The sequence below is a fragment of the Lotus japonicus genome, chromosome 4 (genome assembly GCF_012489685.1).
Source record: "Lotus japonicus ecotype B-129 chromosome 4, LjGifu_v1.2".
NCBI classification, from domain to species: domain Eukaryota; kingdom Viridiplantae; phylum Streptophyta; class Magnoliopsida; order Fabales; family Fabaceae; genus Lotus; species Lotus japonicus.
The window spans coordinates 51,532,629-51,545,472 of record NC_080044.1 but is presented as its reverse complement, the minus strand read 5'-3'; the positions used below and the strand labels follow the sequence as shown (position 1 = coordinate 51,545,472).

The following is a 12,844-nucleotide window of genomic DNA, read 5'->3' as shown; positions in this document are numbered from 1 at the left end:
ACATTTTTAACTTGTCCATAAATTTCTTTCTCCAAATTAATTTTCTTCAAAATGACACAATCTTTTTCATATTGAATATACCGGTAATTTTTGGAAAAAATATCAAATGTTTCATTGGTATTATAATAATATAATGTGACTTATATTTTATGGAAAAAAACTCTCAAAAAGTACTTTGATATTGTTTTGCCAAAGATGATAGAATAAAGTTTTATACCCACTCTAAAAACACCTTTACTCTAGAGAGAATAGAGAAAAATGAGAGATATAATAATTAATGTAATAAAAAAATTAGAAAGATGAAATTGGTGACAATGTCACATTAAGATGAAATATAAAATGAAGATGAATAAATTATAACTCTAAATGAGAGTTGGTTTATTTTATCCTATCTCAATGTTTCTTGATTCTTTTTTACAAGCCATGAATATATTAAAATATAACTGCACAAGATGTGCCAGTCAACAAGTAACAGTACAGTGATTAGGCAAGGAATGGAAAACAGGACCAAAAGAAAAACACAAGGAAAACTAGAGGCCCCAAAGCCAAAAAAATACAGGGGAAAAAGAAGAGAGAAACAGAGGCAGCCAAAGCAAGTAGAAAAGAGACGCACAGCCAAGGCAAGTTAGCCACCACATCACCTGCCTATCATCCAGAGGTAAAAAATCCCTCAACCCACTCGAAACCTCCACTCCAATTTTGTTAAGATGCCGATCTGATGCACTCCAGGTTGTTTTAATTAACACAACCTACACTTCAGGTCGTAGGTCAAAACTTGTCCTTTCTGTAAACAGTTCCTCGGATCTGACTAGGTTAATTTACTTTGCGTTTCATTCTGAAGCTAGTCTGGGACAAAAAGGTCCATAAAATCTAGATATTTTGAAGAGAAAAGGATACCATTATTAGAAACGTTTGTCATACCTTGTATTTGTGATGTGACCTCTTTGGCATTATTTACGTGGAGCTGTCGGGAAAAGAAAAAACAAAGTCGCTGTAAATTAAGCCAGATGTCATTATTAGTGCCACAACCTGAACTAGTGGAGGCAGTGAACGCTAGTCTCCTTATCCAACGACGCCGTTTTAAGAAAATCCCGTTCCTCCAATAGGAGCTCACAGAAATGAACATCTCCCTCTTGGCACCTTCGTTTCCTTCTTCCTTCGTCGCCGCTTTACTCGAGAGGCTTCTAGAAAGAGCTAGGAACACCCTTTCCAGCGGCAGAAAAGAAGACATGTGTGTTTGCTTTGGAAGGGAAGAAAAACAAATTTAAGGTAATGAGAAAGACAAATATGTATTCATCATTGAGAAAACAAAAAGAGAGCTATACAAGCACCAAAAAAAAAAAGAGAGCTATACAAGTAAAACCAAATTCAGACCAAAACAAGTGAAACAAAATCATTCAAACACTGTGATGGGCTCAATTTCCCACCAAGTTTCAGATCTGGGATTAGAGAATGTTAAGAGCAATTAGTGAGAACAATAAAGGAAATGAATGTTCATTCAATTTTCAGATAGCTGCTGAGTAAAGTCAATAAAGCTTAAATACTGTAGCTGGGTGAAAGACCTAGCTCCTAATTGGGCCTCATGGCATGGGCCAGTGGCTTTTAGGGAAATGAAATAAATAGCAACAATTACTTAATAATAAAAGCTAGCAATTACTCTAATCATGAACATTAAAAATCTCCCAAGATGAAATCATTTGCCCACTTGGGCCTAGCTTTGGCCCTCTTTGGTCGTGGGCTGATTGGCTTCAGAGGCCCGATGCTATCAATACCCCAGTCTTTGAAAACAGCCTTGTCCTCAAGGCTGGAAGTTTGTTGAAGCGCTTTAGTGGGCCGAGGCAGCGAGGTTGGCCCAGGTGGGGAGGACAGGGAGTCGGGTCGAGGCCTGCTAGGAGAGATAGGGTTGGAGAGGTTTGGAGCCGTTGGGGAGAGCCTCGCGGACTCCAATTTTTTCTCCACTAGAGTCGATGCGTCCGCTTCCCAAGTAGCTGCACGTGGTTGGTCAGCTAAGGGTGGGCCCGAGGTAGCAGGTGTGGGTGGAACTATTACCCCACTTGTGTTTGAAGTGCTATCCACTGACTTCCTTGAAGGAAGTACCACCTCTTCCGAGTTGGTTTCTTCACCCAAGCCAGGAGAGGTCAAGGAAGCGCTGGAGGAATCAGGTGTGTCGTGGGAAGGAGCTCCGGTAGGAGGCACGATGGAAGCGTTAACCGGTGCGGGAAGGCTGGTGGCAGGAATTGGTGTCGCGGTCGTCTTGGATGGAGCAACAAGGACGATGGGGTCGCCGGAAGGTGGTTCTTGGGGATCTTCCTCTTCAGGCAGGGGAAGATCGTCGGGTAGAGGCTTGAACAGGAGCAGCGGGTCCCCTTTGAATGGTCGGAGTTGGGAGACGTGGAAGGTGGGGTGGATTTTGCTTGTGGCTGGGAGGCGCAGCTCGTACGCTACTTCGCCGATCCGGCGGATCACTCGGAAGGGACCGTAGTAGCGCTTGGAGAGCTTCTGAGAGCGGCGGAGTGCTACAGATCCTTGGCGGTAAGGTTGGAGCTTCAGGAGAACCCAATCATTGGGCTCGAACACAACGTCCCTGCGCTTCTTATCATGTTGCTCCTTCATCAACTGCTGGGCTCGAGCCATGTTGGCTTTCAAGGAGTGAAGCATTTGGGTGCGTTGGAGGAGGGTTTCCTCAACCCCTTGGACTCTGGTGCTCCCAGTGACATGGTCAAGCAGCGAAGGGGGGGGTCTGCCGTACAAGGCCTGGAACGGGGTCATTTGGATCGTAGAATGCCATGAAGAATTATACCAATACTCCGCCAGATGGAGGAATTTGAACCAGGTTTTAGGGTTGTCACCGGCGAAACAGCGCAGGTATGTCTTCAGACCTCGATTGACCACCTCAGTTTGCCCGTCCGTCTCAGGATGGTATGCGGTGCTGAACTTGAGCTTGGTGCCCTGCACCCTAAAGATTTCTTTCCAGAAATGGCTAACAAAAACCTTGTCCCTATCAGAGACAATGGATTTAGGTACCCCGTGGAGTCGGCATATCTCGACAGCAAATCTGTGGGCCAAGGATTCTGCCGTGAAGTGAGTAGGCAATCCAAGGAAGTGCCCATATTTGGTGAGCCGATCCAGGATAACCCAAATCACAGTATGGCCATGGGAGTTGGGAAGCCCGGTGATAAAGTCCATGGTCAGGTCTTCCCAAACTTGTGAGGGACATGGTAATGGCTGCAGCAGCCCTGCCTTCTTAACTGGTAAATACTTGTTATATTGACAGGAGGAACAATTTCTGATGTAATTCTTGGTTTCTGTGGACATGCCTTTCCAGGAAAATGTCGCGGCAATGCGGGAGAGCGTGGGTCTATACCCGGAATGGCCAGCCAGGGGTGCAGCGTGGTGCTCAGCTAGGATGAGAGATCGCATGCCTGGTAAGTCAGGTATGAAGATGCGTCCCTTATATATGATGAGCCCTTGCTGGGTGTTCAACTGAGCGTGTTGGGGGTTTTGTTGCAGGAAAGTCGCTCCTGCCGAAGAGGTAGCATATTGCTTTAGCTGAGCGAGTAGGGAGGAAACCGGAGTGGAGATGGACAAAAGGAGGCTGGAACCTCCTTCAGAGCACCTGGATAACGCGTCTGCGACGCGGTTTGTCCTTCCTGGACGATAGAAGATGTCATACTCGAACCCGAGCAACTTGGTAGCCCATTTTTGTTGTTCTGGGGTCTGGTAGGATTGGCTCATAAGGTGCTTCAAGCTCTGTTGATCCGTGAAGATGCGGAAATAGCGTCCAATTAAATATTGGCGCCATTTTTTAACGGCTTCAGTGACGGCCAATAGCTCCCTGACGTAGGCTGACTGCGCTTGCCAACGGAGGGCAAGCTTCTTGCTGAAGTCAGGTAAGTGTAACACTGGGGCGGTGGTGACGCTGTGTTTGAGTTTTGCAAAAGCGTTTTTAGCCTCCGCATCTAACTCAAATTTCTTACTTGTGCTTTTCAGGAGCTCAGTGAGAGGTGCAGCAATGGTTGCGTATTGCCTGACAAACCGGCGATAAAAACCCGTAAGTCCCAGGAAACCGCGAAGCTGACTCTGCGAACGAGGCTCAGGCCAGTCAATGATGGCTTGAGTCTTAGAGGGATCGGGTTGCACTCCAGAAGAATCAATGACATGGCCCAGGTATTGCACCGCAGGGACGCAAAACTCACACTTTGAGAGTTTGGCGTAAAACTCGTGTTCTAGCAGCAAGGACAGAACCTGGTGCAAGTGTTCCAAATGAGCCTGTAAGTCTTTGCTGTAAATCAGGATGTCGTCGAAGAACACCAGCACAAAGCGGCGGAGATGGGGCCGAAGGAGGTCGTTCATTGCAGATTGAAAGGTGGACGGGGCGTTAGACAACCCGAATGGCATCACGAGAAATTCGTAATGCCCGTCAACGGTGCGGAAGGCGGTTTTGTGTGTATCCGAGGCTGCTACTCGAATCTGATGGAAACCCGAGCACAGGTCTATCTTAGTGAAGACAGTTGAACCACCCAATTCGTCGATAAGCTCATCGATGGTGGGTATTGGAAAGCGGTCTTTGATGGTGATCGAGTTGAGACCACGGTAGTCGACGCAAAAGCGCCAAGTCCCGTCTTTCTTGCGGATTAGCAAGACCGGCGAAGAGAAGGGGCTGGTGCTTGGGGCCACAATACCATCCTGGAGCATGTCCGCGAGTATCGTTGCCATGGCTTCCTTCTGGGAATGCGGGTAGCGATATGGTTTGACGTTGACCGGGGCAGCCTGCGGAAGTAGGGGAATATGGTGGTCGTGGGGTCGCGATGGAGGAAGACCCTTAGGTGTAGAGAAAACGTGGGCAAATTTCTGCAGCACGTCCTGAACCTGGGGGTCCAATGTAGGAAAGGAGTCAGCCACAGTTTCCAGCTGAAGAGAAGTGGCAGGTCCCGCTAATGTGCCCGCCGCAGTCACCCAGGTGACCATAAGAGCATTAGCAATAGAGTGCATGTGAAGGCAGCGCTTGAGGGAGTTAAACGTGGCAGGTGTGGGTGGGTGTTGTTGCTCGGCGATGAGTGTGCACGGCACGCCTTGGTGCACGAAGGACATGAAGGGAACAGAGTAATCGGAGACCACTGAACCAAGTGTCTGCAACCAATCGAGACCTAGAACGACATCAGCTCCCTGAATATCCATGATATAGAAAGGCACCGAAAATGTGTGGTTGGCTAGTTGGACTGGAACCGAAGGGCAAAAACCAGAGCAGTAAATTCGAGCTCCATTTCCGACCATGACATGAAAGCTGGGGACGGGCTGAACAGTAACCCGTAAGAAGTGAGCCATGCGAGGGGGTAGCACATTGTGAGTGCTTCCGGTGTCGATGAGAATGATGACGGAATTTCCGTAGATGGAACCCGGAAATTTGAAGGTTTTGGGGGAAGGCGTGCCCTTAAACGCTTGTGTAGAGAGCTGGAAATGGATGTGTTCTATTGCCGGTTCCTCAGCTACGACGGGTGGGATGGTGGGGAGTTCTGGTGTTTCTGGTGAAGGGGCATCGGAATCCTCAATTAAGAGTAACAAGAATTGCTTGGATTGGCACTTGTGTCCGAAAACGTACTTCTCGTCGCAATTGTAGCATAAACCCTGGGTGCGGCGTTCCTGCATCTGAGCGGAGGTTAATTTGCGAACGGGAAGGCCTTGAGCGTGTGTCGGAGGCGGCGTTGACGGTGACTGAGCAGTCGTGGCAGCGGTGGGTTTAGGGGGCGCCGGTGAAGGGCCTGAGTAAGGTGTTCCGCCGGGTTTGGAGGGTCTGAAAGGTGTAATACGGGTATCCCGGAGTTTGTCCTCGATCATTTTGGCCAGCCAAATAGCTTGAGACACGGTATTGGGTTTCCAGATCTTGAGCTCTTTGTTGATTTCAGGTTTCAAGCCGGAGAGGAAACAATCGAGCATGACCTCAGGAGAGAGACCCACAACTTGATTCGAGAGTTTTTCGAATCGTCCCTGGAACTCTGCAACCGTGGTGAGTTGCTTCAACTTGAAAAGCTCTTGGTTGTGGTTTTCATAAGAGGAAGGACCGAATCTGATAGTGAGGGCCCTTGTGAATGCTTCCCAGGAGGTGAGTTGGTTGTTGTTATACATCCATTTAAACCAACTCAGTGCCTCACCCTTCATGTAAAAAGACACATAATCAAGCTTTTGTTCTGCAGGAGTTTGGTAAAATTGGAAAAATTGCTCTGCTGTGAACAACCAATCGAGAGGTTCAGGACCTTCGAAGCTTTGCAAGGTCAATTTTGGTGGTTTGGGGGTAGTTGGGTGGTGTGGGTGTTGATGGTGGTGAGGGTATTGGTGAGGGGGGTTGCGGGAATGGTGAAACCCAGGAGGAACAGGTTGACCAGGAGGACGTGAAGAAGAGGATGCAGCATGAAAGGGTGTGGGAGTTGAGCTGGGTTGAAGGGAAATCGAGTTTACCTTCTCAACCAGCCCGGAGAGAGCAGCGGCGAGGGATGTCTGAGAAGAGTCCATGTTCAGCTGCATTTGCTCCTGCTTGCGGGACAGTGACGCTAGCTCCTCCACCAACGAGTGGAGCATGTTGGTGGAAAGGGAAATCTCATCGGAAGGCATGAGAAGGAACAGTGAAAGCACCAATTGATGGGCTCAATTTCCCACCAAGTGTCAGATCTGGGGTTAGAGAATGTTAGGAGCAATTAGTGAGAACAATAAAGGAAATGAATGTTCATTCAATTTTCAGATAGCTGCTGAGTACAGTCAATAAAGCTTAAATACTGTAGCTGGGTGAAAGACCTAGCTCCTAATTGGGCCTCATGGCATGGGCCAGTGGCCTTTAGGGAAATGAAATAAATAGCAACAATTACTTAATAATAAAAGCTAGCAATTACTCTAATCATGAACATTAAAAATCTCCCAAGATGAAATCATTTGCCCACTTGGGCCTAGCTTTGGCCCTCTTTGGTCGTGGGCTGATTGGCTTCAGAGGCCCGATGCTATCACACTGATTTGTAACACTCTCAAGTGCAAATTAAAAGCCCAACAAAAATTGAGATGGGTACTGCGTATGATGATGAGAATTGAGATTGTTCAGATGGAAAAACTCCACAAGGAAACCTCATTTTCCACATCCACATCATCAACACTCCAGTTATCCGTACCATAATTATCATATGATGATCCCTCAAATGGATGCTGCGGAGATCTTAAAGGCTCATCCTCCATGTTCCGAAGCCAACCATGCAGGTCCTGTTCTTCCTCAATACCACCCTGAAGAAGTACTTCATCGAATTCAAAACACAACCTTTCCAACTCATGCAATGTTTTATCACTATTATTACTGTTTTCCACAACTTCAACGCTGTCACCGGTGCTACAGAGCTCATCACCATTATAAGTTTGCTGCTGCTGCTGCTGCTGCTGGCCATGGCAACGGTCCTCAGCCGCAAACGCATGTGCAACTTCCGTTGCCACTCTCCTAAGCTCCTTCGCACTGTTCGACGAAGGCAACAACGGCGGCACACGCCATGCGGAGTCAGCGAAGTTGAGGCAAGCAGACTTGCCCCGAAGCGCAAGCGCCGCAACGTCGTGTGCACGCGCTGCTATCTCAGGTGTCTGGTGGGTGCCGAGCCATATCCTGGTTGTCTTGTCATTCGGAACACGCACCTCGCACACCCACTTGTTGTTGTTCCTGCTCCTCACTCCTCGGTACACAGGGTGCCTTGTCTCCTTGAATACTCTACGCCCTGCACACTTCTTTGGTGTCCCTGATGCTAGCTCGTGACAGCTAGAGGAACCTGCTTCCGATGATGAACCTGGAGAGTACTGCTCTGTGTCAAATGAGTTCATGTCCTTTGCGGTGTGTGTTGGTTTTCTTTAAGCTTAGTTAGTTAGTTGTGAAATGGTAAGTGTGCTGAAATAAGTGAGTGCCTGATGTGAGTGAATGTGTGGACTGCATATATATAGCTTTTGGAAGTTTATGATTACTTAATGCTGTTTATTGTGCAAGTGGGTATACGATGTGGTCAAGGACACGCTAACAGCTAGCTCTATTTTCTAGGGGACAGGTGCTACCACCATTGATTTGAGAGAGGAAACACACGTCGTGCTCCGATAGTTTAGCAAAACGTACAGATGTGTAAAAAAATTTCAATAAAATAATATTCACGGTAGCGATTTAATTTTGTGTGTTTCCTTCGAAGCACTCTCCTACAATGAATAATTATGTCCTTTGTAGATATTTCATTGTTGAGGTGGCCAATGGACCCTCGGCTAACACCTGCTTATGCTCTTTCATTTTGTCATCTAGCTACTCTCAGTAGATAAGAATTGCTAGAAGGAGGACTATAGTAAGTAAGTAATAGTACGTTTTAGATATTTCTCCTCACTCACTCAAAATTCAAATTACACGCTTTTGGTATTTTTTTTTGGGTTAATTATGTTTTTAGTCCCTACAAAAATGGTAATATTTGAGTTTAGTCCCTCCTCAAAGTAATGTTGCATCTCGTCCCTATGTGACTCCAAACTAACATGAAACGCATACGTATCAAGTGAGTGATTATGTGGCGTCTTCCACGTCACTTAATGAATCTTAATATATGACTTTCATTCTTTTTGATCGATTACACACCAACTAATTAATTTCTTAATACCTAAATTAACGCCTAGCAAATGCTAATCTGACCTAATTTTCCCCCAAACTAAAAAACCAACTCTCTTCCATCTTGTCCCTTTCCTCCCCTTCACATTCTCTCATTTTAACCATTAATTTTATCCTTCTCTCCTTTCACTGTTTGATCGTGTCATACTCCATTGCTCCCCACTTTCTCATTCAAAGCATTTGGTTGGTCTCCAGGCACTGGTTCGTTTGCTGGTTGGTGGTGTTAGTGTAGCTTTCGTCCTCAACATTCCTTCGTCGTTTTCATTGTACTTGAAGTCAAGCATCAAACAAAAAGAGTGCAATAACAATCATTTGAAACGACTGTCTAATCTCCAAAGTGAAAAGATTGTGCTTGCCGCTCAATTTGAAGTGGTAGGAACCAGCGGGCTGCCGATATAAAGGAGTAGGTAGCCATTTCTAAATGTGCAGAAAAGTTGAATGCTGGTGAAATCCAAAAATAGTTTGGTATCTTCAATCCCGCTAACGTGCTTTAATTGAAAAATCAAATGCCCGTATAAAGATTTCCTTCCGTCTGACTTTTCACTATTCCTGGTTTATGTGTGTCCAAGTCCTCCACTTATTTTCTAGTTCACGTATCCTTTTGTAACTTCTTATTGAATATTTAAGCGGGCTGCAACGTCACACGCCCATGGATAACAAGCACCACTGTCTTTCTTAAGTGGTCATGCTTCCTTCAGTGATGGGTGTGTTCCTCTTCATTCATAACCATGGCCATGCCAAATTCTACCACAGTCGTGCTTGCCTTAATTAACCTCCTCAAGATTCCATTCCCTTTAACTCTGGTCATACACCTCTCTTTCACTTATAAGTGCAAAGAAAAGATTCACTCAATCCATGAAAATGCATTACCTTAGGCATGTGTATCAATCAACTCAAAATCAAGTGAATCAACACCACACAAAAAAAAGAGACCATAAAGGTTGTAATGCATGTGGTTTATGGTGTAATGTGTAACACCCTCTAAACCCCGCATAATAATATATCATAAATCAGAGTAAAATGCATAACACAGAGGGTGTCACACTTATTCTCCAGAAACATAAATCAAAACACCTGTCATGCTCATAATAAATATATAAATTTTCCAACTTTAATGTCGCAACATCATATGCATAGCACAGTGGATTTATTTCAACTCCAAAATTTAACATAAAGAGAGTTCATAGGTAACTCTTAACATCAAGGTACAAAACTAAACGTTTCCCGGTGTTACATAACAGAGCATGACTCCACTAACTAAACCGTAAATGAAAGACTAGCTCCTCCAACTAACCCTCGCGAGAAGCTCCACTATCTTCGGTACCTGAGCGATGTCGCATAGAACATCATTCCAACAGAAGGGTGAGAACTCATATCATATGGATAAGCATAATAATAAATAATGTAAAAGCTTATCTATGCTCCACATAAATTACTCACATTCACTAACAAATAATAAATTATGTAATTTTAACATAATTAATCAAGTTCACAGTTATGGCAAATACTCCATAAATTATAGCTCAATTAGAACATATATAATAGTCTCTAATTACCACCACATCAAATCTCTCCAAAAATATCACCATAACACATATGACTCAAGTGAGACCCGTGCAAATGCCTTTGGTACCAAAGTTGTTATCCTTAGCGGTATCACCGTGTCCACTCCAGACAGATAACCACCAATAAAGCCCTCGCTCTAGGCTTCAAAACCACTCCAGTTTTGGGACAAGTCACTAGCCTCCACGAGAACTAGCAAACATTGCCTCTTGACAACTATGCAGTGTACTGTGCAAAACTCAACTAACATATGCATATTCAGACCATCTCCAAGTCCTAATTATTTTAGCATATTCATCACCAGTTGCACAAAACACATATTACATGTTATCAATTATACAACTTGCAATCACAACAACTTAGCATCTCAAACATAACATCAATTCAGAAACAACATCATATAATGATTATTAAAAATAGATGTAAATTAAATATAATTCATATATAACAGGTTCTGCAACTATTTCCTAAAGACTGGATTTCTCTCTAAATTTTCCCAAAAACTCGCGACATGCTCATGCTCGCCATCTCGCGACATCTCACTGCACAACTCGCCATGTCGCGACATCTCACGACATCTCCCTACGCAACTCGTCATGTCGCTGAATAACTCGCCATGTCGCGACATCTCACGACATCTCCCTACGCAACTCGCCATGTTGCGACATCTTGCGACATCTTCCTGCACAACTCGCCATGTGCGCGCACCACACATCTAATGAACTATTAAACAGATGTAAATTATCAAATATACTCAGAAAAATCTAATATTTTTATCATGGTTCCGTATACACGTTTTGTAAACCTCTATAAATTTTCAAGTCACAATTCGAAGTACAAAAATCAGGAAAATCGTACACTAACCGCAGTTCGTAAGAAACTGGACAGCTTAACCTATACTCACTAAAATACACATAACTCGAGCTACAGACGTCGGAATGACGTGAAACCAGTGGCAAAAGTTTCGTAACAGAAAAACCTACAACTTTTATGAAGACTACTTCTTCAAATTCGGCCATTAACATAGCACGAAAAAGGGTACAAGAGAACGTAAATTTCTGCGCATCATGCAAGCCTATCATCTACCCCCAAAATCATCTAAAAGCCAAACCCTAACTATTTCAATTTGGGAATTTTTGCAACCTAGGGTTCCTAAATCATGCTTTCTATCATTATCCACTATCATACCAATCCATAAAACATGAATTCAAACCCTTACCTCTTGTAGATCAATTCTAAGTTTTCTGCTCTTTTCTCGTCTCCTTCTTCTCTGTTTTCACGCTTTCTCCTTCTCTGTTTTCACGTGTTTCTTGTTCTGCTTCTCTTCTAATCCTTATTTTTTTTTCTTTTCTTTCTTTCTATTTCACTCCTAACCCTTAAATAGCCATACAATGGGCCCCACTCTCAATTACTCACACTAAACCCTAAAACCTTATATATCTATATCACATAATCACTTAATTATCTAATAAAATCACTTAATTACCATATACCATAATACTAATTAAAATAAAATAATAAATAACCTAATAACAGAAAATGGGGTGTTACATAATGCAAGGGAGGAGTATGAAAGAATGGGGCACAAAAGACTAAAAAGTTGAATTCCTGGATATGTCATCCTAAACTATTTTTTATTCAAACCTAAGCAATTCGTTGTATTATTTGTCTTTAATTTAGGACCATTCTCTCTTTTCATACATTTGGTAGACAAGGCATGTACCGAAGTTTGCACGAAAAACCTGGCACACAAATAAGTAAGTCAACAAAAATGTATTAGGATTCTCTTGTCAAATGAACATGCAAGTACATGAGGGGAGGACTCCTTTATATCACCAAAAGCCTCAAATAAAAATAACGAGTCTAGTCAATTAAAATCAATTAATCACAGGAATGTGGGAAGGAAGACCAATCAACCACACTTATCCAAGGCGAGGGGATTACTCAATCAATCATAAATGGGAGGAAAATAAGGAAAACCACATTAATATTGTCGGTAGAATATCCTGGAGGCACCTGGTCTGGTTCGTCAGGAACGACTTGGTCAACAGGTTGATGAGTAAGCTTTTGTGGGCTTCGTTGTCGAAAGTAGGTAATCCAGCCCAACACTATGTATAAGTCAACTGCTTGGTCAACGCGTTGATGGGTAAGTGTTCATGGGCTTCGTTATCTTGAGTAAGTCATTCTGCTCACACTATCACTCCATAGTCCTCCAAGGCTAGGACTCAATAAGTGTTGATGATGTTGCCTTGTTTTGATCCAAACTACTTGCTCTAACTCCTCACCAGGCCAGGATGGGTGACCATCCTTTGTATGGAAAGCTCACCCAGTGCATGAAGCAATTGCGAATCATAATGGTGTTGTAAATACTTCCAATCCTCCATGCTCTTACTTTTTCTAATACTTTATTTCCTTTTTTTTTCAAGTGTGCATGCGGTACATACCTCAAATAAACTTGTAATGAAGCACCAATAATGACTAAATATCAAAGTTTAAAATATCGAACTGGTCACTGAATCGGTCTATTCATCGGTTTAAGGTTCAAATTAAAGGTCTAATTAGGATTGAACCTATAGTAATTAAATAATATTTTTAATATTATTTACTATAATATGTAATATGTTAGTAAGA

The 12,844-nt window shown here is 43.7% G+C and overlaps 1 protein-coding gene across 1 annotated transcript; it reads right to left on the bottom strand.

The window, feature by feature from the left end:
* Positions 1 to 409: 409 nt before the first annotated feature.
* On the bottom strand, positions 410 to 7,898 carry LOC130713690 (dehydration-responsive element-binding protein 1A-like). Its single transcript, XM_057563485.1, has 2 exons — positions 7,152 to 7,898; positions 410 to 1,240 (listed from the first exon to the last, which is right to left on the bottom strand). Exons 1-2 carry the CDS (start codon positions 7,837 to 7,839, stop codon positions 1,185 to 1,187), a joined length of 744 nt encoding a protein of 247 aa, XP_057419468.1. The 5' UTR covers positions 7,840 to 7,898; the 3' UTR covers positions 410 to 1,184.
* Positions 7,899 to 12,844: the final 4,946 nt, after the last annotated feature.